This window comes from Sturnus vulgaris, chromosome 8, assembly GCF_052056855.1.
Source record: "Sturnus vulgaris isolate bStuVul1 chromosome 8, bStuVul1.hap1, whole genome shotgun sequence".
In the NCBI taxonomy this organism is placed as follows: Eukaryota; Metazoa; Chordata; class Aves; order Passeriformes; family Sturnidae; genus Sturnus; species Sturnus vulgaris.
In genome coordinates, this window is record NC_142250.1 from 2,575,188 (window position 1) to 2,598,843 (window position 23,656).

Sequence of the window (23,656 nt, forward strand, 5' to 3'; positions counted from 1 at the left end):
CACGGCCCTGTGGTGGAGGGAAGCCCTGGGGCCTCACTTCTCCTACCGGCTAATTAGGAGCCGTTTATTAAGCTAATTAATTGTTTCATTGTCCTTGAGGTGCCTTGGTCGTCCGCCACAGGCCAGCACGGGCTCAGAGGCTGCGGGTGCCGAAGGTGGGGGAATTCCGCCTCCTAAAACTACGAATATCCCAGGATTGCTCCCAGACAAAAGCTGCCAGGACCGGCGGCTGTGGCTGGCCTTGGACTCCCGGGAGCCGTCTCTAGACCGGGAGACTCGAGAGGGACACGGGGAGACGTGGGTGGACACAACGGGGAGCACAGGGAACATGGGCAGGGACACTGTGGACCATCAGTCTTAAGTTTCTCCCCTCCAGCTGAATCTCGGATCATCCCGGCACCAAAGCACCCCTTAAAGTGCCACATTTCTCCCTCTCTCTTCCCAATGTCCGCCCCCAAAATGCGATTCCCCGAGTTGCTTTTAGGTTTTATTCGGCTTTTTAGGTCGATTTCTCCCCTACATCGCCCGCCTCGGGGAGACTCTCACCGGCTGCAGCTCTGCCTATCCGCCGGGAGCTGTCGGATCCGAGGGAATTGGGATTTTTCCTGCATTAATAACGCTGGTTTTGGGGTGCAATGGAGGCTCAGATCTCGGCAGATTCTCTCTTGCAGATCCACTGCAGCCTCGTGTCGCAGCTCTGAGAGACGATCCCGTTCCCCTTGAGCGTTCCACAGGCTCCAGGTCCTCGCTTCCTGAGGTCCAGCTGGAGCCTGCGGGCGGCAGGAAGGAGCCCGTGTCACCCCCTGGATGCCTCGGGGACAATGGGGGGCCCTCCCCACCCCCAGCGCTCCCCAGGGAGCTCACCGCTCCTCGTCGAGGTTGGAGCTGTTCTCCCACATCCAGCCCGTCCCGGCCACAGGCACTGAGAGGCCGATCCAGAAGTGCCGTGTGGGTTTCTGCAGACTTTCATTTAGGAATTCCTGGCCCGGGAAAGGAGAAGGGATGAAGCTGGCTTGGTCACCCCAAAACAGGCTCCGTCCTCATCCCGGAATTGAGCCCCACCCGTGTCCCTCGCACTCTGCCACAGGCACCCCGGGGGGCTTGGACACAGCGGTGGGGGCTGAACCCAACATTTTGGGAACCCTCTCACCCTTCCATGGGTGCCTCCAGCCCCTCTGACACCACCAGCCCCCCGGGTGCAGCCCCAGGTCCATCCCACACCCCCAGCGCCATCATTTCCTTCACCATCTCATCCTGGTCCCACGGCACCAGCAGCGTGGAGCCCCGATTCCCGCAGTCCTCCCGGCTCTTGCTCCAAGGGTTCATCCCGTCGGAAATCCAGTAGCACTTGGTCCCGATCAGCCTCCAGCCCACGGCGCAGAGCCGGCATCCGTCTCTCTCTGCGGGCACACGGGCGGACCCCGGCGCGCTGAGGCACCGCTGCGGGACCGGAGGGAATCTCCGGCCTCCCCTTATTGGGGGGAGGCTTTAAGGATCCCCCTGGGGGCTGTGTTACCTCGGGGCGGGCACAGGATCCTCCGCAGCTCCCTGACGATGTCATCCCAGCCCGAAAAGGCAGTTCCCAGCGAGGCGTTCCCATAACCTGCCGTTCCCTTGGACTGCCACCGCTGTGCCGCCCACCAGGAGACTGGGAGAGGGGGATGCCGAGGCCGGTCAGGGAAACCGGGGGTGGGGTGGGAAGGGGTGCCCGGAGCCCTCTGCCACCCCCAAACTCACGGCAGAGCACGAGGGACAGCGCCAGGGTGGCCGTCAGGGCCTCGAGGAGGCGGCGGGGACAGCGCGGGGATGCTGCGGGGACCCTCTGGGATCCTTGAAAGCCAGATCCTGCCGCTGGGGAAGGGATATGGCATAAAAAGAGCGGGCTCAGGAGCACCTGTCGCCTCCCTGAACCCCCAGAGCCCCAGGCAGGGAGTCCTGGGGGGGCAAAGCAAATCAGTAAGATCCTCCCGCACAGGAGCACGAGGAGTTGGGTGACCCCAAAAACCCCCTCTGCTCCATCTTTTGGGGTCACGGTTCGGGGGGGTGGGACAGCAGACAACCACAGCATCAAGAAAAGGCCCCCAGACCCCCCTCCCTCCAGCTGTGCCGAGTTTCCCTACCCTGGGCAGCTCTTGGCGACTCCTGGGTGGCTTCAGACCGCAGCCGCCCCCCTCCAGTTCCTCTCCCCCAAGGAACGGGGGGGTCCAGCGGACACGACTCTCCGGTACCTGCACCCTGCCGGGGCGGGCACTTCCACTTGCCCCATGGGTCTAAGACCAGGTAGCCGTCCTCGTCCTCCATGCGACGGCAGAGCCGGGGATGCACAGGCTGGGAACACGGGGGTGGTGACACTGGGCTGGGGACACGGGGGAGGGGACAGGAAGCCAAAGCATCTCTGCCCACTGGTGCTGGCCCGGTGTGGTGCGAGCTGGCTGCAGGAGCAGAGCTTCCTGTCCCCGCCACAGCCCGACGGCTGCTGGGGGGACCTGCCCTGATACCCCGCGGAAGGGACCGAGGGGCTGGGGACAGGCGGAGTTTGTCTCCAGAAGAAGGAAAACCGGCATATGGGGCTGCTCTCCACGGGGGAAAGAACAAGGAGCTACTGCGATAGAAAAACCCCTCCTTACGTGCGGCAGGGAGAGAAGGAGAAGAAAGTCCTGCTAACCATAGGGGAAAGAACCAGCGACAAGGCTGGAGCGGTGGAAAGCAGCGGGGATGGGCATGGGGCAGGAGGGCATTTGGCTTTCCAGCTCTGTGGCAGGAAACGGAAAACTGTGAAATCCATGCAGGAGAAGAGGGGAGGAAGAGCAGGTGCTGGATATGGCCGAGAATTGGGATTCATTTCTGTGCCTGAAGTGCCCAGGCCGGCAGACTCCGAGCCCCGCCGCACGCCCGCCCCCGCCAGCGCTGCGCTGTGTCTTGCCCTGCCCTGGCCTGGCTGCAGCCGCCTGTCCAGACGGCCCCTTGGCACTGAAAGAGCTGCCCCGAGGGACAGCTGGGCTGCTGCTGCAATGGGATCCAGAGAAGAAAACCATCAGAATAAAAAGCTGCACTGCCGGCTCTCCTCTGCCCGCTATCACTAATGGAGCAGTGCCGAGCCACCGTCGGAGCGGCCGTGCTGGTTAAAAAGAGCCACGGGAAAGGCTGGGAAATGTAAGGGACTAAAATTCAGAGAATAGTATAAAATAGTCTAAAAATACTGCACCAGCAGTGGCTGCTGCCCAAGTGTCACCAAAAAGAGCTGCACCAAGGGAGCGTCAGGGCTGCGGAGGTGCTGAAAGAGCAGCGGGAAAGGCTGGGAGGAGTGACGGGAATAGAATAGAGAGAGACTGGTGTGAAATGTTCTCCAAGTGCTGCACCAGCAGTGGTCGCTGCCCCACGACTGAAAGAGCTGCACCGAGAGACCATGGGGTGGCCGTGCTGGTTAAAAAGAGAGGCACGGGAAAGGCTGGGAAGTGTGAATGGAATAAACTAGACAGAAGGGTATAAGATAAAATAATCAAAGAACCGCACCAGGAATGGCCACCGAGTGCTGTCACTAAAAGAGGTGCACCGAGGGACAGCCAGGATGCCAACCTGGAAATGGTGTGACTTGCCTTTTCCTTTCTTCATAATGGTATTTCCAAGGGCTGTGGATACATTCTGAGATGTCCAGAATCATCATTACAGTGGGAAAACCTGGGGTTGGAATCAGCTGTGGCAAAGATGAGAAAGATCACAGGAGCAGAAATACAGATTTCCCAGCTCCCTCGCAGGGACAGCAGTATCACCACAGGGACAGAAAATGCTGATATAAAACGTCCTTTCCCACTGGTGCCCCTGCTCCTCTTTAGGTAGTGTTCTTCACTGTTTTTATCCATGGAAATGCTGCAGAGGGACACATATACATGGAAATAACTACAGATATACCAGCATATTAAAAAGAGGCTGAAAAACCATGAAGAATGAGGTTAGGGATAGGGACAGAAGCAAATTCACACATCCCAAGAGAGTTCAATATGGCTGCTGTGAGTGCATGCACCATGGAGGACAGCTAGATTAAACTAGAATAAATTCCAAAACTGTAACTATTTGGTTTTATAACTGCAGGTGAGGTTAATAACCCTCAGCAATTAAAAGAAAGGAAATCTGGTCTGAACTAATTTAGATGACCATCCCTGCAGCCATTGGCTATCAGCACTCCTTTTCCCCACCCAACTACAAAGACTTGACTGGAAATCTCTCCTTTTCTGCTTCCTACCTGTACCAGTGCTCCAGTGACCTGGGTGATTTCTCTGAAGGATCTGAGCTTTACCTTCACAGCAGCTTTGCTCTTCACTTCCCGGCCTCGTAGCCTTGTGAATTTCTATGGGTACACATGTTGAGAAAGCAAGGAAATTACAGCCTGAAAAATATTCCAGGCCAGAGCTTCTGAGCTCTGTTCCCAGTCTGATAAGCTGGTCCAGTTGTAGGCTCGGGACAATTTCGCCCAGGTTGATAACTTGGTCAAAATAGAGAGGAATTTAATAATAAAGATAGAACACCTGTTGTGGTGCGTGACCAGGCCCTGGGAATGGGGTGTCTTCTCTCTGAACCAATCACCTTTTGCTGCTCTTGGAGTTGCGAGTCATGCTATAAAAACGAGTGTGTTTCTGAATAAACTCGTCTGTTTCTTTCCTATCATGAAAGATGACCATGTAGGAGTGTGTTTTATTTCCGCCGCATCTCAAGGGTTAATATCCCTTTCCACGGCTGCATTTGGAGCTTCGCCGAGTGCTTGATGTCGGAGACCTTTTCCGACAAGGGCACCGAAGAATTCGTGGCCCGAAGCCTGCCGAACCGGGGCAGACCCAGCGAGGCTGTCGATAGCCGGGGCTGCGCTCAGAGCTGAGCCAGAGCCGTGCCAGGAGCAGGCTGGAACACCCAGAAAACCAGGACCCGGCACCCTGGGGGCAGGACCGGACCCGTGACGACGGCCGGGACCGAGAGAGCCATCTGGGAAGATCGTGGACCCTTACCCGACTGCAGCGGGACGGGACATCCCACGGAATTCATCGGCTGTGCCTCCATCATAGAGGTAACGGGAGCACTTTTGCCCCAGAGCTACTGTTTAGCTCGCTTTAGGCGGCCGAAACCCCAGGCTCAGTGCTGGGGGCACCGGATTTCTCTTTAAATATGGGAACTCAACCTTCTAAAAAGAAGGACACCGTGCTATCAACTCTGAGAGACATTTTAATTGATTTAGACTGCACGGGAACTTTTAGCTCTCCCAGTCTCGCCATCTGCGCCCCGGGGAGAGATGGTTTTCCACCGCGGGAAGCGCGGGCCCCTCTAGCTGCTGGGAGCCCAAGGCTGCCCATGCGGGCTGTGCTGGCACAAGCCCGAGCTCTCGCTGCGAGCAAGATCGCAGAGTGTGGGCGAGCGGAAATGCAGGCGGATCCCTCTCCGGGATCTACGAGCGGCCGGGACGGCTGCGTGGGGGTCGGTGCCTCTCCGGGGGCCCCGGGAGCCCAGCGGGGAGCAGTGATCTGCCCGCTCGTCCCCCGCCTTCCCCAAACCAAGGAGGGAGCGGCGGCGGCGACCGCTGCTCTCCTCCAGCCGCGCTCCGTGCCCGGGTCCCCTGCGCAGCGCCGGCTCCCCGCTCAGGTCACTGTGACATCTGTGTCCCCCTCGCCCACTGAGGCAGAGTTTTTTCGGGTGACATGTTCGATCAGCTCGTGGCCGTGATCACAGAACAAGTTATGCAAGCTGTAAATAAGAAACTAGAAATTTTAACAGCCACTCAACTTGTGGTTACTGCGCTGACAAGAGAGAGAAAAGACAGCAACACACACGGATCTCTTTGGGGGAAAAAGGCCAACTTTATTGTACGGACAGCCCGTATTTAAAGTGTGTTACGTGCAGCTAGGACAGGACAGCAGTTCATTGGACAATTGGGAAAACGTGGCTGCGAGGGGCGCTCCATGGCCGGAAAGTGGCGCAGAAAGCCTCTCCTCGCAGGCACACGCGTGCCACATGGACATCCCCTTTCAAGAAGCTGTTCCCGTGTGTTCCTGTAAGAATCCAGGCCCAGGTGTGTGTGGGATTTGGAGGGGCTCTCTTGGGGGTGTGTGGCGGTGATGTGTGGGATTTGGGTGGGGGGCCTGAGGTGTGTGTGGGTGTCTCTGGGATTCCCGTTTTTCCCCTCATATTTCCTATCGTTTTTCCACTCATGTTTCACACCCTTTTCTCCTCACCTTTCTAGTGCTTCTCTACTTCTTCAACGCCACCTTTTCACCATTATGCCATCTCCATTTTTTCACGCTTCCCCGCCTTTTTTCCCCCATTTTTCTGTGCTTTTTTCTCCCAGCGCTTTTTTCACCCCTATTTTCTTCTCCCTTTTTTGCTGCCTTTCCCCTCCTTCTTTCTCCATTTTTTTCCACTGCCTTTTTTTTGCCACCCTTTTTTGCTCCCCTTTTGGCCACCCTTTCTTCCTACCTATTTTTAATTTTCTGCCCTTTTCCCTTGTTTTTTTCTACTTTTTTGCCACCTGTTTTTTCCCAGTCCTTTTCTTGACCCTCAATGGAAATCCCTCAAATGATGGAATTATTCGGGGTTTCTACCAACTTAAACCCTAAAAAAGAAGGCACAAAAGAGATTCCCAGTCAACCTAAACTTACCGATGATGAAAACTGAGGGTTTACTCTCATTTGAAACTCATATAATCGCATCATACAGGGTGCTCCTTGTTCTATTTAAAATAGAACATGGAGATTCCCAATCAATTGATATCGCTGGAAAAATGGGCAAGGCAGGTTTCTTTCAATTGATACCCTTAATATTGCAGGGTATTGAATGGGAAATGCCCCAGCTTGAACACCGACAATAAGGGAAAATTAACCAGTTAACTTCAGAATATACTCCAATAGAAATCTCTTGAAAGGGAGCACACCACACTTGTCTTCCCTAATTAATTCCATCAGACTTCCTTCACTACAAATTCTCCCAAAATCAAAAGCAGAGATGCCTCGTGTGTTACTTCAAAGGAGTTATCTTGTTTTGAAAGACAGGTGTCTGCTAAGAAAGCCAGGAGCCTCTCTTGAAACGGAAAATGTAAACCACCTGCCTCCAAATTATTATAGTTTTGAAATTAAGGGGCTTTCTCGCAAAGATATGCGAATAGGAATAAGAGTTCTTTACTAGGAAAAATTAAAACATAAATACACCAGGTGCCTGGTGCCAGCAAAACCGCTCTGTCCCTCTCCTCCTCACCCTGGGCAGGTACAGAACACATCAGGAAAGGCTCGAGGTGTCAGGATTTTTGTGGGTTTGAATCCTCAAAAGAGCTCAGCAGTTGTTAGTTGCTATAAAGTTGTTTATTGTAAAGGCACAGCAGTCCCAAAAGGCAAAGAGGCCCAAGTGTTCCAGTCCGTGCTAAAAGCTTTCAGCACAGAGTCCCAAATAGCAGCACAGTCCCGATCAGGAGCAGAAGCAGCTCTGCCGTGCAAGGCCCCGGGAGGGCCGAAGTTGCAGCCGCAGCTCCTGTCTTCTTCTGGGCAATGATGATGGCAGGGAGGAGAAAGAAGAGGGACAGAGTCTCTCCCCAGTGCACGGATTCTTATTTACAAATTACCCAATGAGCTAAAAACAGCAATCTGAAGCATTCCTTCTAAAACTATTAGAATTCCAGGTTTTTAATACAAAAGTTTACATATAATCTGCACATATATATATATAAACATGTTCTATCTGAAAAATTTAAGGAATATTCTTACTATATTTTTATTATGACTAAAATTGTGGTTTCTTGAGCTCCCACTGAGACTTCTTTTTGCGACTTCTTTTTGACCTCTAACTAGAATTGTTTTAAACACTAAATTCTAAGCTTTTTCATTCTTAAGGCACTTAAAATTTTGTCTTACTTACTTACTTTATTAAAACTTAAGCTTACGCCTCTATTTCATGTATGAGTGGCTTAATATACTTTAATCCATCCAAAAGTTTTAATTCAATCTCTGTGATGCCTTGAGGAGCTGGAACAGAGGTCGCACACAGAGTTAAGGGGAACAAATGGGTATTTATTGTGAGGCCCACGAAAGTCCTACAAAAGCCACACCCCAGCAATACAAGTGCCACAGTCGTGGCCCCTGCCCAGATGACTCCAAGATGGAAGGAAAAGGAGGAATTGCTCACGAGTGCTCACACCTTTATAGGTTTCAGTCCATTTGCATGCAGGAGTCAGCTATCCAATTAATAGTCTCAAATAGGGAGGTTTCATCCTCCTTGCTTGCTTGTGTGTCTGCTCTCCTCTTCTCACGTTGTTTATGCTTAGGGCTTGAAGTTTAAAGATACTGTCCTTGGCTCCCTAGGTGGAATCCGACTGTTTTGTCTTCATCACCCAAGAACAACGGAAAAGCACATCCAAGAACAACACAACAGAAAAATTAAACATAGAGGTATCATCTGCACTCTGATCTCTCTCTCTGAAGAATACACAGAGGCTTCTGTTTCACACACTCCAACACAGAGGGACGGGAGTTACAGCCTCATCACGTCACTGCTTCTCCCTAAGGGTGACAAATCCTTGTCCTGAACCAGCCTGCCTTTCCTCCCACAGCAGAGCAATCAGATCCTTTGCAACAGACACACAGCGAGATAGACAGACAGACAGAGAGACCATTCTTTACACTCAGATGCCTGATGCCAAAAGTGGGATTCCTCCTCAGCACGTGTCAGCTGTTCTTCTTCCTCTGCAAGGACACCCAAAAGTCTCTCGGTCAAGCCACTTGGTGATGATTTCCAAGAGCCAAGAGAAATTTGGATTTCCCTTTCAAGCTGGTTGTGCACTAAGGGCAATGCCCTCACTCCAGCATGCACGGCTGCCAGGATGGATTGCAGAGACTTTTCCTTGGAACAGCCAGCCCAGCGCTGGCAGAGGGGATGAACAGGCACTGAGGTGACCCTGAGAGCAAGTGCAAGGCACAGGGTGCAGCTGAGAAAGGACAGTCCTGTGCCGGGCTAAGAGGGGAAGCTGGGACTGCCCAGAGGGGGGAAGGTCCTTTCCCCACCCCCTGTTACAGGGGAGCTCGGGCCTTGCTGCACAGATACGGCTGCGGATTGGAGCACATCACACTCCTGAATTTATCCTCAGCCAGGAACACACACTCGGAATTGCCAAGGACAGGAACCCTGCAGGGAGGAGCAGAGACAGCGCTGGATGCCAGGGGAACACGTTGTGCCCCTGTCCCCCCATGCCCTGCCCGGCTCCCCGGCACTCACGAGGAGCTGAAGCTGCTGCCGTCCTCCCACTGCAGCTGCTCGCCCCGTCTGCGCAGCCCGAGCCAGTAATCGCCGTTCCCGCGGAGGCGGAAGAACAAATCCTGCCAAGGAGAGAGCAGTGGGAGCTGCCCCGGCCCCTCGGGGGGACACGGCCCCGGGGCTCCTTCCCTGCAAGGCCCCGGCACAGGGCTGCAGCCCCAGCCCCACCACCACCCAGCCCGGACCACGAGCACCCCCAGGCTCCCCTCAGACACCCCACAGCGCCCGCAGCCCCTCACTCACCATTTCCTCATCCTTCAGAATGGCCAGCGAGGCCCCGAGCTCGGAGCACCGCTCTTGACTCTGCTCCCAGCTTCTGGAATCCCTTGAGAAGTAGTAGCACACTCCATTGTATCCAACCCAGCCACGGGGACAGCCCAGATACAGAACCTGCGGAGTCGCAGATGGAACTGGAAGCTGTGGTGCTGCAGGGGAAGAGGAGAAGGTGTGAGGATTGCCCTGTGCAGGGAGCAGGGACCCCGCTCTGCCCCGAGGGGCTGGGCCCAGGCTGCTGCCCCTCCCTTACCTGACTGCACAGCCAAGGCCACCGACAACGCCAGCACCAGCACCAGGAGCACAATCAGCGCCGAGGTGAGCACGGGATGGCAGCTGAACCACTCGCCTGCAGCAGGAAAGAGATGCTGGCTGCCACAACCACAGCCCGCCCTCCAAGCTGCTCCCCCAATGCCCGGCGAGCACAGGAGGGACCTCTCAGCCTGTTTGCTCCTCCCTCCCTCCCTCCCTCCCTCAGCTGGCAGCCAGAGAGTCAAGAGCCTGGACACGGGCAGGGACACAGCTGTGGGGACAGCCAGGGACACCGCGCTGGGGACAGGCTGCAGCAGGAGAGCTGCACACGCTTGGGGGCAGCTGCGGCTGCCGCTTCCAGCCACTGCTGGCGCCGAGCGGAGCACGAGGCCTCTTCCACACATCGGGAAACAGCCACACACCTGCCAGCCCTGGCCTTGACAGTGACACTGTCCCCTCCCTAGAGGCCACAGGCCTGGCCCTGCACTCACCCAGCAATCTTCTGAGGATGTTTCTGTGAACATGGCCGGGTGCCGATGTGCCCTGGGGATCCAGGGGCTCCCTCACACTGCCATCCCTGGTGCAGATTCCATTCTCCACATCTTCACCTTCTGCACGCTCACAAGTGGCGCCCCCCTGCTTATGACAAGTGGCTTCTTGTTCCCTTGGCAAGTGTGTCAGCCCGGCTCCTGGTCCCACCTGGAGATGCAGGATCTCCTTCACAGGCCCATGGATGGAGCAGAATTCACTCTGCTCCAGCTCACAGCCGGAATCTCTCTGCTCGGAACAAACAGCTCCTTGCTCTCGACACATCAGGAGTGCTGAAAAAGCCTTTTGGAGATCGGCCTCGGGAACAGCTGTACACCCAAGGGGATGACCCATTGAAAGGGACATGATGACAGGTCACAGCTGGTCTCGGCCCTGCGGCACACCGAGGCTCACGAAGGCGCTGCCAGCTCAGTCCCGCGCTGTCCCCGCTGCCGGGATCTGCGGAGACAAGCGCAGCCTGCTCAGCGCTCCAGGTACATCCAGCCGCTCCAGCAGGATGCGGCGCTTTCTGCCTCCACTCGGCGCCTGCAGTGCTTTGGGCTCTGAGGCTCGTTCAAGTTCATCCCGTGCCACCCCTGAGCCGGGCAGGGACACCTCCCGCCTGAGCAGCGGCGCCGAGCCCGGGGCGCCACGGCCGGAAACTCTGCCGGGCACGGAGCAGCCACCTCCGAGCTACCGAGAGACACCGGCATGAGCCATCGCTGCTGCGGCACCGGCTCGTCCCCAGGGATCGGCGGCAAGGACGAGACCGCGGGCAGCCGCTCCCTCCGCCGTCTCAGGGCACGGGGCACACGGGGGAAGCCGGCCCAAGGAACTCGCCAGAACCGCCCCGTTCCCCTCAGCGCGGCCCCTCCGGCCGCAGCGAGCCCCGGGCTGGGGCACAGCCGAGCGCGGCTCGTACCTGTGCTGGAGCCGCTCCGAGCTCCGGGGATCGCCGCCTGCCCGGAGCAGCCCGGAGGCACCGGGAGCGAGAAGCGCTCCGGCCCTGCCGGCGGAATCAGCGCGCACGCTGCACAGCGCCGGCATCAAAAGTGGCGCTGGGTCGGCTTCGGTATTTTTGAGCAATCAGCGAGGCGGATCGAGCGGGAGGGGCGGGGCGATGTCGCTACAAACAAAACTTTCCCCGTGTGACTCAGACTGCCCACGAGCCGAATAACGCTGCCTTTTCTCGAGCCGATTTCCATGTTCCCATTTCCATGTCCACATTTCGAGTCATTTCGCCGTCCCGGCTGCAGCCAGGCGTGGGAGAAGAGCCAGACGCAGCGCAACGCTGCTGGGAGTTCGGCCGTGCTCGGAGTCTGTCCGGCTTGTCCCTTAAGATCAGTAAAAAGGAGCGCTTTCCCTCAATTCAAACCCACAGAACAGCACCATAAATGTATTCTCCTTCCATCTAAACAGGAAATTAATGGAAATCCGTGATTTCCCGCCTGGCGAGACACCAAAAATCACGACAAAGGTGTGTTTTCCTTCGATAGAGTCCCTTGAAATCGTAGGTGAAGGGGGATTCTCCCCCGTTCGAACATAGTTGCCAAAAAGAAGTTTTTCTCCTTCATTTGAAATCCCTTTTCTTCTCGTAATCCCCGTTTTGGGGGGGGAGGAGCTATTGGAGATGGTGGTCCCTGAGCAGTGTCTGCGGGCACTTCTCCCTCCTCACTGCTCACACCTGGGGCTGCTGCACCTTGCCGAGTGCTGGGGAGTTTCCTCCCAGTCCCCTCGCACTATCCCTCTTCCTGGCAAGCACCGGCAGCGATGGGGAGAGCACTGGGAAGGAACTGAGAGCACTGCACCTTCCCAGTGCTCCTAATCCCCCTCCCAGTGCTCCTTCTTCTTCACTCCCGCTGCTTCCACTAGCCCTCCCACTTCCCTCCTAGCATTCCCTGTGCTCCCACTTCCCTCCCAGTGTTCCCAGTATCTCTTCCAGCGCTCCCGCCACTGGCAAAACACTGCGGGGCGCTGTGGGAAATTGAAAAGGTATAGAACTCTCAGAAAGCTGTGTGAAAACAAATTTCCAGATGGAGAAATGCAAGAATGCTAGAGATGCAAGGACAAGAAACAACAGGGCTGTGAGCTGTGTCGAGACAGGCCTCGGGAAAATATGTTAAGCAAGAGAGTAGAAATATGTAAGCTTAATAATGAAGGTTTATCTGTTCTTTTAAGCTATTAAGGCAAGCTGTTTTCAAAGCAAGATGCACGTGCAGCTTTATTAATTGGCCTGAGCAACGGTATCCTTAAAATAGATTTTTTACTAATTCATTAGAAAGAGGAGATTTTTTTTTTCGTTTTTTAGTTTATGGGGATTTTTTTACAAGAACGAATTTTCTTATGGCTTTGATGTCACCGTGGTTAGCTGCTTGGAGAATGGAAATCTGACCACTATGCAAAAACCTTCTTGTCAGATTAACAGTGTTTTCTGTAATTATTATTGAGGACTATATAACTTATGAGGCACACTCTAAGGATTATTAAGAGTTTTCACAAGAGCTTAGTCTATTTTTGAGAATAGAGGGTTTTCTTCTTCTTCTTCTTCTTCTTCTTCTTCTTCTTCTTCTTCTTCTTCTTCTTCTTCTTCTTCTTTTTCTTCTTCTTCTTCTTCTTCTTCTTCTTCTTCTTCTTCTTCTTCTTCTTCTTCTTCTTCTTCTTCTTCTTCTTCTTCTTTTTCTTCTTCTTCTTCTTCTTCTTCTTCTTCTTCTTCGTCTTCGTCTTCGTCTTCTTCTTCTTCTTCTTCCCTGGGGAACAGTAGGGGTTTTCAGTTTATGACTTTCCTCCTTTCCTTATTTGACACTTGACTTTTGTTCTTTTTTTTTTTTTTTTTACCTTGTTGTTTTGTACATATCATTATGTTAGTTTTCATTTCTAACTTTGGAGAGAGAAAAAAAGAATCTGAAAATTTGTATTCTGGGCATTGAAAGAATGAATACTTTGTTTTAGTAATGGATGGTTCTGTGATCTCTTACAGGCCGAGGCTGGAAGTTATGATTCAGGATCTTTTAAGCCCACGCTGTGCTAGGAATGTAAGAATTCAGCCAGGAAGAGGTGCTGAGTTCCTTGGCTGCATTCCATCCATGAGGAAAGCTCGGCTCAGCCTCCCCGGCCCAGCCAGGCCCGTTCTATTTTAACTCAGAGGAGTGGAAATGAAAGAGAGCTTTTCTGGGTTTTTGGTTTTGCGTGTGGGTTTCTCTAAGATGCATAAACTTTCTCATTGGTATAACAAAGCGTCCATCTTAAAAATCGGACACTGATTGCTCCTTGTCAGGTACAAAGGAGACTGCCCAGGTGTCGGCAGGTGAAAATTTCAGGAAATCTTTACAAAGATTTGTCTGTTCAGCCCAGAAATAAGTTTTGTACCTTGAAGGCCGGATTTGATAGTGAAGGTGGGGAAGGAGAAGCAGTGGAATGTCTGAGGGGGTTGTTTTCAAAACACAGAGATCAGAGTTTCCTCCCTTCGTCCTCTGGGCTGTGTTACCGTGGTGGACAGCAGGAGAGAGCTCTCCTTTGCTTTTAGTTAGTTTTTGACTGACTGAAGCAGAGAAGTTCCCTGGAAAGTTTTTTTTTTTTTCTCCTGGAATTGTTAAAAGTGCTCTGGACTGGGAACCCAGGGGGAAGCACCAGGAGCTTGGACCTGTGGCCACCGGGCCTGGGCAGCGACATTTTCCAGCGATGGAGGAACTGAGAACAGACTGAGCCGAGCTGCCACCACAGGAGAGAGACTTCCTGAATTTGTCATCTCTTCAGAGCGCCGAGAGGTTTTGCTGTTCGGTATTGTTCATTTTTTTGTGCTAGGCAATGCTTTGCCTGTTGAATAAACAGGTTTTTCCACTTCCCTCTTAGAAAATTTCTTCCCAAAGCAGCCGGGGGAGGGGCCGCTCAAGTTTGATTACTGGGTGGGGCCCTTTGGAAATTTTTTCCCAAATTTGGCCTGAACCAGGACAACGTCCCATTTCTCAACAAACAAATCTTGTCCCGTGATTTCTTTTCCCCAGAGCTCACCTTGATTCTCCCCAGGGCTTCTTCCTCGGCTCCATCCTGGGATGTCCATCAGCCAGGAGCAGACGAGAATAGTATCCATTTCTAATCCCAAAGGATTATTCGACAGATGTCCCTTTGAACTCTCTGGGGATTCCAACAGTTGTTTAATAAAACGAAACAGGGCAGGACAAGGGACACCATCACTGTTGGGTTTTTCTGGGATATTTTTTCTCTTATATTTACATATATTTATGTACACAAAGAGCAGGACGGGAATGCTGGAGCAGCTGTCTCGAAGCTTTATTCCATCCCAATCATCAGCCTCATTTTACAGAACCAAGCAAGGGAGATGGAACAGCTTCAGCTGCTGGCACAGCAGATGAAGTTCTCTTTGTCACAAAGTCTTTTAACAACTTCTTAGCCAATAGGAGAATATTAAATACAGACAAGGGTTTCCTCAGGCCAATTAATAAAGCGACAAGTACGTCTTTCTTTGAACAATACTTGCTTGTAAACAATGGATAGACCTCCATATATGAGCTAACATATTTCTACTCTCTTGCTTAACATATTTTCCTGATGCCTGTCTCTACACAGCTCACAGCCCTATTATTTATTGTCCTTGCATCTCCAGCAATCCTGCATTTCTCCATCTTGAAATTTGCTTTCACACATCTTGCTAAGAGTTCTACACCTTTTCTATTTCCCACATTGCCCCGCAGTGTTTTCGAAGTGGTGGGAGTGCTGGAAGAGATACTGGGAACACTGGGAGGGAAGTGGGAGCAAAGGGAATTCCATGAGGGAAGTGGGAGGGCTAGTGGAAGCAGCGGGAGTGAAGAAGAAGGAGCACTGGGAGGGGGATTAGGAGCACTGGGATGGTGCTGCACTGGCAGGTCCTTCCCAGTTTTCTCCCCATCACTGCAAGTGCTTGCCAGGAAGGTCCTTTCTCCACCCCCTGTTACAGGGGAGCTCGGGCCTTGCTGCACAGATACGGCTGCGGATTGGAGCACATCACACTCCTGAATTTATCATCAGCCAGGCACAAACACTCGGAATGGCCAAGGACAGGAAACCTGCAGGGAGGAGCAGAGACAGCGCTGGATGCCAGGGGAACACGTTGTGCCCCTGACCCCCCATGCCCTGCCCGGCTCCCCGGCACTCACGAGGAGCTGAAGCTGCTGCCGTCCTCCCACTGCAGCTCCTCGCCCCGTCTGCGCAGCCCGAGCCAGTAATCGCCGTTCCCGCGGAGGCGGAAGAACAAATCCTGCCAAGGAGAGAGCAGTGGGAGCTGCCCCGGCCCCTCGGGGGGACACGGCCCCGGGGCTCCTTCCCTGCAAGGCCCCGGCACAGGGCTGCAGCCCCAGCCCCACCACCACCCAGCCCGGACCACGAGCACCCCCAGGCTCCCCTCAGACACCCCACAGCGCCCGCAGCCCCTCACTCACCATTTCCTCCTCCTTCAGAATGGCCAGAGAGGCCCCGAGCTCGGAGCACCGCTCTTGACTCTGCTCCCAGCTCACTCGCTGTATCCAACCCAGCCACGGGGACAGCCCAGAACCAACGGCGGAGTCGCAGTTGGAACTGGAAGCTGTGGTGCTGCAGGGGAAGAGGAGAAGGTGTGAGGATTGCCCTGTGCAGGGAGCAGGGACCCCGCTCTGCCCCGAGGGGCTGGGCCCAGGCTGCTGCCCCTCCCTTACCTGACTGCACAGCCAAGGCCACCGACAACGCCAGCACCAGCACCAGGAGCACAATCAGCGCCGAGGTGAGCACGGGATGGCAGCTGAACCACTCGCCTGCAGCAGGAAAGAGCTGCTGGCTGCCACAACCACAGCCGGCCCTCCAAGCTGCTCCCCCAATGCCCGGCGAGCACAGGAGGGACCTCTCAGCCTGTTTGCTCCTCCCTTCCTCCCTCAGCTGGCAGCCAGAGAGCCAAGAGCCTGGACACGGGCAGGGACACAGCTGTGGGGACAGCCAGGGACACCGCGCTGGGGACAGGCTGCAGCAGGAGAGCTGCACACGCTTGGGGGCAGCTGCGGCTGCCGCTTCCAGCCACTGCTGGCGCCGAGCGGAGCACGAGGCCTCTTCCACACATCGGGAAACAGCCACACACCTGCCAGCCCTGGCCTTGACACATGACACTGTCCCCTCCCTAGAGACCACAGGAGTGGCCCTGCACTCACCTCGCAATCTTCTGAGGATGTCTGTGTGTACATGGCCGGGTGCTGATGTGCCCTGGGGATCCAGTGGCTCCCTCACACTGCCATCCCTGGTGCCTATTTTATTCTCCACATCATCACTCACTGCACGCTCACAAGTGGCGCCCCCCTGCTTATGACAAGTGGCTTCTTGTGCCCTTGGCAAGTGTGTCAGCCCGGCTCCTGGTCCCTCCTGGAGATGCAGGACCTCCTTCACAGGGCCATGGATGGAGCAGAATTCACTCTGCTCCAGCTCACAGCCGGAATCTCTATCCTCGGAAATAACATCCCGTTCCTTCTGACATATTGGGAGTGGTAAAAAAGCCTTTCGGAGATCGGCCTCGGGAACAGCTGTACACCCACGGCGATGGTCCATTGAAAGGGACATGATGACAGGTCACAGCTGGTCTCGGCCCTGTGGGACACCGAAGCTGAGGAAAGGAACCCGGATGAGCCATCGCTGCTCGTCCCCAGGGATCGGCGACAAGGACGAGACCGCGGGCAGCCGCTCCCTCCGCCGTCTCAGGGCACGGGGCACACGGGGGAAGCCGGCCCAAGGAACTCGCCAGAACCGCCCCGTTCCCCTCAGCGCGGCCCCTCCGGCCGCAGCGAGCCCCGGGCTGGGGCACAGCCGAGCGCGGCTCGTACCTGTGCTGGAGCCGCTCCGAGCTCCGGGGATCGCCGCCTGCGCGGAACAGCCCGGGGGCACGGAGAGAAAGAAGTGCCCCAGCTCTGTCAGGGAAAAATATTTCCCCGTCGAGAAAGAAACAAGGTCGTTGCGGTTTCGTTGTTTGTTAGTTTTGTCCAGTCAGCGAGGCGGATCGAGCGGGAGCGGCTGGGCGATGCCCTCCGGCTCTGAACAATCCCCGCCTCCACGTCCCACAGCCGAGCCAAGATCCTCGTTTCTGTTTCCCTGTGCCGGCTGCAGTCAGCGGTGCCGGGAAGGGCAAGTCACAACCAAACGCTGGCGGGCGTCCAGCGCTGCTCCGAGGCCGCCCGAATTTAACCCTTAAGAGCAGTGACATGGATCGCTTTCCCTTAATTCAAACCCACAGAACAGAAACATAAAATTCTCCTTCCATTTCAACATGAAATTAATGGGAAACCGCGATTTCCCCCCTAGTGGGACACCAAAGATCATGACAAAGGTGTCTTTTCCTTCAACTGAGACCCTTCGAATCGTAGGTGAAGGGGAGCCCTCCCCAGGTCAAAAACAGTAACCGAAGTTTTTCTCCTTCATTTTAAATCCCTTTTCTTCTAGTAACACCCCCCCCCCCCCTTTCTTTTTTTCTTTTTTTCTTTTTTTCTTTTTTTCTTTTTTTTTTGGCGGGAGAGGGGGTGTCACTGTGGGGTGACTGGGGGCACTTCTCCCTCCTCACAGATCACACCTGGGGCTGCTGCACCTTGCCGAGTGCTGGGGAGTTTCCTCCCAGTTTCCCCGCACTATCCCTCTTCCTGGCAAGCACCGGCAGGGATGGGGAGAGCACTGGGAAGGAACTGGGAGCACTTAGTGCTCTCCCATGGGAAGGAACTGGGAGCACTGAGAAGGAACTGGGAGCACTTAGTGCTCTCCCATGGGAAGGAACTGGGAGCACTGGGAATGAACTGGGAGCACTGGGAAGGAACTGAGAGCGCTTACTGCTCTCCCTTGGGAAGGAATTGGGAGCACTGGGAAGCAACTGGGAGCACTTAGTGCTCTCGCTTGGGAAGGAACTGGGAGCACTGGGAAGCAACTGGGAGCGCTTAGTGCTCTCCCTTGGGAAGGAACTGGGAGCACTGAGAAGGAACTGGGAGCACTTAGTGCTCTCCCTTGGGAAGGAACGGGGAGCACTGGGAATGAACTGGGAGCACTGGGAAGGAACTGAGAGCGCTTACTGCTCTCCCTTGGGAAGGAATTGGGAGCACTGGGAAGCAACTGGGAGCGCTTAGTGCTTTCCCTTGGGAAGGAACTGGGAGCAGTTAGTGCTCTCCCTTAAGAAGGAACTGGGAGCACTGGGAAGGAACTGGGAGCACTTAGTGCTCTCGCTTGGGAAGGAACTGGGAGCACTGGGAAGCAACTGGGAGCGCTTAGTGCTCTCCCTTGGGAAGGAACTCGGAGCACTGGGAAGGAACTGGGAGCACTTAGTGCTCTCCCCATCGCTGCCGGTGTTTGCCACGAAGAGAGATACTGCGAGAGGACTGGGAGGAAACTCCCCAGTACTCGGCAAGGTGCAGCAGCCCCAGGTGTGATCTGTGAGGAGGGAGAAGTGCCCCCAGTCACTCCACAGTGCGCCCCCTCTCCTGAAAAAAAAAAAAAAAAAAAAAAAAAAGAAAAAGAAAGGGGGGTTACGAGACGAAAAGGGATTTAAAATGAAAGAGAAAAATTTCTTTGTGGTAATTGTGTTTGAACTGGGGAGGACCTCCCTGCACCGAGGATTCGAAGGATCTCCATTGAAGGAAAACACACCCTTCGTCATGATTTTTCGAGTCTCACTAGGCGAGAAATCACGGCTTTCCATTAATTTCATGTTTAAATTTAAGGAAAATACCTTTATGGGGCTGTTCTATGAGTTTGAATTCAGGGAAAGCCCTCCATTTTACTGATCTTATGTATAAAAGGCAGGAAAACCCCGAGCACCGCCGGAACCCGCCAGCGTCCTGCTGGGTCTTGTCGCTCTTGCCCTCAACCGGAACATGAAAGTAGAAGCAAACAGTGGTGCCGTTTCTGGGAAGCAGAACAGCACCGCCCCTCCACTCCCGCTCGATCCGCCGCGCTGATTGCTCAAAAATACCAAAACAAGATCCACCGACAAAGCTGGCAGTGGCACCGTGCACCGTCCGGGCTCTTTTCGCCGGCAGGGCCGGAGCGCTTCTCTCTCCCTGTGCCCCCGGGCTGCTCCGGGCAGGCGGCGGCCCCGGAGCTCGGAGCGGCTCCAGCACAGGTACGAGCCGCGCTCGGCTGTGCCCCAGCCCGGGGCTCGCTGCGGCCGGAGGGGCCGCGCTGAGGGGAACGGGGCGGTTCTGGCGAGTTCCTTGGGCCGGCTTTCCCCGTGTGCCCCGTGCCCTGAGACGGCGGAGGGAGCGGCTGCCCGCGGTCTCGTCCTTGTCGCCGATCCCTGGGGACGAGCCGGTGCCGCAGCAGCGATGGCTCATCCCGGTTCCTTTCCTGAGCCTCGGTGTCCCGCAGGATCGGGACCAGCCGTGATCTGTCATCATGTCCCTTTTAATGGACCATCCCCATGAGTGTACAGCTGTTCCCGAGGCGGATCTCCGAAAGGATTTTTCCGCACTCCTGATGTGTCAGAAGGAATGGGCTGATTGTTCCAAGCAGAGAGACGGCGGCTGGAGCTGGAGCAGAGTGAATTCTGCTCCATTCATGGGCCTGTGAACGAGCTGCTGCATCTCCAGGAGGGACCAGCAGCCGGGCTGACACACTTGCCAGGGGCACAAGAAGCCACTTGTCATAAGCAGGGGGGCGCCACTTGTGAGCGTGCAGTGAGTGAAGATGTGGAGAATAAAATAGGCACCAGGGATGGCAGTGGGAGGGAGCCACTGGATCCCCAAGGCACATCAGCACCCGGCCATGTACACACAGACATCCTCAGAAGATTGCCAGGTGAGTGCAGGGCCACTCCTGTGGTCTCTAGGGAGGGGACAGTGTCATCTGTTAAGGCCAGGGCTGGCAGGTGTGTGGCTGTTTCCCGATGTGTGGAAGAGGCCTCGTGCTCCGCTCGGCGCCAGCAGTGGCTGGAAGCGGCAGCCGCAGCTGCCCCCAAGCGTGTGCAGCTCTCCTGCTGCAGCCTGTCCCCAGCGCGGTGTCCCTGGCTGTCCCCACAGCTGTGTCCCTGCCCGTGTCCAGGCTCTTGGCTCTCTGGCTGCCAGCTGAGGGAGGGAGAGAGGAGCAAACAGGCTGAGAGGTGCCTCCTGTGCTCGCCGGGCATTGGGGGAGCAGCTTGGAGGGCGGGCTGTGGTTGTGGCAGCCAGCAGCTCTTTCCTGCTGCAGGCGAGTGGTTCAGCTGCCATCCCGTGCTCACCTCGGCGCTGATTGTGCTCCTGGTGCTGGTGCTGGCGTTGTCGGTGGCCTTGGCTGTGCAGTCAGGTAAGGGAGGGGCAGCAGCCTGGGCCCAGCCCCTCGGGGCAGAGCGGGGTCCCTGCTCCCTGCACAGGGCAATCCTCACACCTTCTCCTCTTCCCCTGCAGCACCACAGCTTCCAGTTCCACCTGCGTGTCCTCTGTTAGTTCTGGGCTGTCCCCGTGGCTGGGTTGGATACAATGGAGTGTGCTACTACTTCTCAAGGGATTCCAGAAGCTGGGAGCAGAGTCAAGAGCGGTGCTCCGAGCAGGGCATGGGGGGACAGGGGCACAGCGTGTTCCCCTGGCATCCAGCGCTGTCTCTGCTCCTCCCTGCAGGGTTCCTGTCCTTGGCCATTCCGATTGTATGTGTTCCTGGCCGATGATAAATTCAGGAGTGTGATGTGCTCCAATCCGCAGCTGTATCTGTGCAGCAAGGCCCGAGCTCCCCTGTAACAGGGGGTGGAGAAAGGACCTTCTCCCCGCTGGGCAGTCCCAGCTTCCCCTCTTAGCCCGGCACAGGGCTGTCCTTTCTCAGCTTCACCCTGTGCCTTGCACTTGCTCTCAGGGTCACCTCAGTGTCTGTTCATCCCCACTGCCAGCGCTGGGCTGGCTGTTCCAAGGAAAAGTCTCTGCAATCCATCCTGTCAGCCCTGCCTGCTGGAGTGAGGGGATCTTTCTCATTGCAAAACAAGCTCAAAAGAAAATTGCAAATTTCTCTTGGCTCTTGGAAATCATCACCAAGTGGCTTGACCAGGAGACTTCTGGACTGTGCTTGGATGTTGAAGAACAGCTCACACATGCTTATTTCCTTACTCTGATTTACTTAGTAGTAAATTGAATTAAATTTCCCTGTCCCATTCCCATGATGGTTGAGAGATCTCTTGCTGCCTTTATTGAGATCCTCGAGCCTTTCCTGATGTGTTCTGTTGCCCACCCAGTGTGAGGAGGAGAGGGACAGAGGAGTTTTCCTGGCACCTGGCCAGACCCAGTCCACTCCAATCAGCCCTGTGATGATTCACTCCTATCCCACAATTACCAGGCCCCACAGCGGGTCTGGTTCCACATGTAGGCAGCTCCAGTAGCTCAAAGTGGGCAAAATGGGAGCGAGTGAGAGGGGGCAGCTGGTGCCAGTGGGTGAAATGTCTTTGCTGCGAGCTGGCAGGGAGAGGAGGAGGAGAAAGTGGTGCAAAGTAAAGGGGAGAGAAAGAGGGACAAGGCTGGAGCAGAGGAAAGCAGCGGGGATGGGCATGGGGCAGGCGGGCATTTGGCTTTCCAGCTCTGTGGCAGGAAACGGAAAACTGTGAAATCCATGCAGGAGAAGAGGGGAGGAATAGCAGGTGCTGGCTATGGCCGAGAATTGGGATTCATTTCTGTGCCTGAAGTGCCCAGGCCGGCAGACTCCGAGCCCCGCCGCACGCCCGCCCCCGCCAGCGCTGCGCTGTGTCTTGCCCTGCCCTGGCCTGGCTGCAGCCGCCTGTCCAGACGGCCCCTTGGCACTGAAAGAGCTGCCCCGAGGGACAGCTGGGCTGCTGCTGCAATGGGATCCAGAGAAGAAACCCATCAGAATAAAAAGCTGCACCGCCGGCTCTCCTCTGCCCACTATCACTAATGGAGCAGTGCCGAGCCACCGTCGGAGCGGCCGTGCTGGTTAAAAAGAGCCACGGGAAAGGCTGGGAAATGTAAGGGAATAAAATTCAGTGAATGATATAAAATAGTCTAAAAGTACTGCACCAGCAGTGGCTGCTGCCCAAGTGTCACCAAAAAGAGCTGCCCCAAGGGAGCGTCAGGGCTGCGGAGGTGCTGAAAGAGCAGCGGGAAAGGCTGGGAGGAGTGACGGGAATAGAATAGAGAGAGACTGGTGTGAAATGTTCTCCAAGTGCTGCACCAGCAGTGGTCGCTGCCCCACGACTGAAAGAGCTGCACCGAGAGACCATGGGGTGGCGGTGCTGGTTAAAAAGAGAGGCACGGGAAAGGCTGGGAAGGGTGAATGGAATAAACTAGACAGAAGGGTATAAGATAAAATAATCAAAGAACCGCACCAGGAATGGCCACCGAGTGCTGTCACTAAAAGAGGTGCACCGAGGGACAGCCAGGATGCCAACCTGGAAATGGTGTGACTTGCCTTTTCCTTTCTTCATAACCATCAGTGGTATTTTCAAGGCCAGTGGATACATTCTGAGATATCCAGAATCATCATTACAGTGGGAAAAACTAAGGTTGGAATCAGCTGCGACAAAGATGAGAAAGATCACGGGAGCAGAAATACAGATTTCCCAGCTCCCTCGCAGGGACAGCAGTATCACCACAGGGACAGAAAATGCTGATATAAAACATCCTTTCCCACTGGTGCCCCTGCTCCTCTTTAGGTAGTGTTCTTCACTGTTTTTATCCATGGAAATATTGCAGAGGGACACGGAAGATTTACCAGCATATTGAAAAGAAGATGAAAAGCCATGAAGGATGAGGTTTGGGATAGGGACTGAAGCAAATTCACACATCCCAAGAGAGTTCAATATGGCTGCTGTGAGTGAATGCACCACGGAGGACAGCTAGATTAAACTGGAATAGATTCCAAAACTGTAACTATTTGGCTTCATAACTGCAGGTGAGGTTAATAACCCTCATCAATTCAAAAAAAGGAAATCTGGTCTGAACTAATTTAGATGACCATCCCTGCAGCCATTGGCTATCAGCACTCCTTTTCCCCACCCAGCTACAAAGACTTGACTGGAAATCTCTCCTTTTCTGCTTCCTACCTGTACCAGTGCTCCAGTGACCTGGGTGATTTCTCTGAAGGATCTGAGCTTTACCTTCACAGCAGCTTTGCTCTTCACTTCCCAGCCTCGTAGCCTTGTGAATTCCCATCCGGGAGCGTTGGCCTGCTGCAGGAGAGGCTCCATGGCCAACAGAGATCCACACTTGCCAGGAGTAACACAGCATGGCATGTTCTCCTGCCTGGACTCATCCCTTTGCTCCTCAGCTCCAGCTCGAGCCCAGAAGCCTGGCAGGTGTTAAGGACACCCTTTGCCATGCCATGGCCCCAGCCAGGCTGATTCCTAGGCTGGAAGCACAGCGGGCACACATTCCTACCC

General features: G+C 54.9%; 4 protein-coding genes across 6 annotated transcripts in view; 1 reads left to right on the plus strand and 3 right to left on the minus strand.

The window, feature by feature from the left end:
- Positions 1 to 502: 502 nt before the first annotated feature.
- On the minus strand, positions 503 to 2,301 carry LOC106857295 (killer cell lectin-like receptor subfamily B member 1B allele B). The gene is made up of 6 exons (XM_088168598.1): positions 2,229 to 2,301; positions 1,738 to 1,845; positions 1,517 to 1,648; positions 1,246 to 1,400; positions 865 to 980; positions 503 to 770 (listed from the first exon to the last, which is right to left on the minus strand). Exons 1-6 carry the CDS (start codon positions 2,299 to 2,301, stop codon positions 644 to 646), a joined length of 711 nt encoding a protein of 236 aa, XP_088024724.1. The 3' UTR covers positions 503 to 643.
- Positions 2,302 to 7,625: 5,324 nt separating this feature from the next.
- On the minus strand, positions 7,626 to 10,325 carry LOC148222903 (C-type lectin domain family 2 member B-like). Its single transcript, XM_088168629.1, has 5 exons — positions 10,293 to 10,325; positions 9,803 to 9,917; positions 9,520 to 9,701; positions 9,238 to 9,338; positions 7,626 to 9,147 (listed from the first exon to the last, which is right to left on the minus strand). Exons 1-5 carry the CDS (start codon positions 10,323 to 10,325, stop codon positions 9,033 to 9,035), a joined length of 546 nt encoding a protein of 181 aa, XP_088024755.1. The 3' UTR covers positions 7,626 to 9,032.
- Positions 10,326 to 14,461: 4,136 nt separating this feature from the next.
- Positions 14,462 to 17,344, minus strand: LOC148222904 (uncharacterized). Of its 3 annotated transcripts, none has more exons than XM_088168532.1 (4): positions 17,160 to 17,344; positions 16,014 to 16,926; positions 15,480 to 15,912; positions 14,462 to 15,389 (listed from the first exon to the last, which is right to left on the minus strand). In XM_088168532.1, exons 2-3 carry the CDS (start codon positions 16,897 to 16,899, stop codon positions 15,833 to 15,835), a joined length of 966 nt encoding a protein of 321 aa, XP_088024658.1. In that variant the 5' UTR covers positions 16,900 to 16,926; positions 17,160 to 17,344; the 3' UTR covers positions 14,462 to 15,389; positions 15,480 to 15,832. The 3 variants fall into 3 exon arrangements, with proteins under 3 accessions (XP_088024658.1, XP_088024657.1, XP_088024659.1); XM_088168531.1 differs by having other exon boundaries at positions 16,014 to 16,942; positions 17,160 to 17,301; XM_088168533.1 differs by lacking the exon at positions 17,160 to 17,344 and having other exon boundaries at positions 16,014 to 16,993.
- A 2,018-nt stretch (positions 17,345 to 19,362) lies between these two features.
- The window catches only part of LOC148222905 (early activation antigen CD69-like), a 64,408-nt gene continuing 60,114 nt past the window's right edge, over positions 19,363 to 23,656 (plus strand). Inside the window, exon 1 of the mRNA XM_088168534.1 lies at positions 19,363 to 19,432. The gene's annotated coding sequence lies outside the window, so the exon portion shown is untranslated. The remainder of the gene's footprint in view (positions 19,433 to 23,656) is intronic.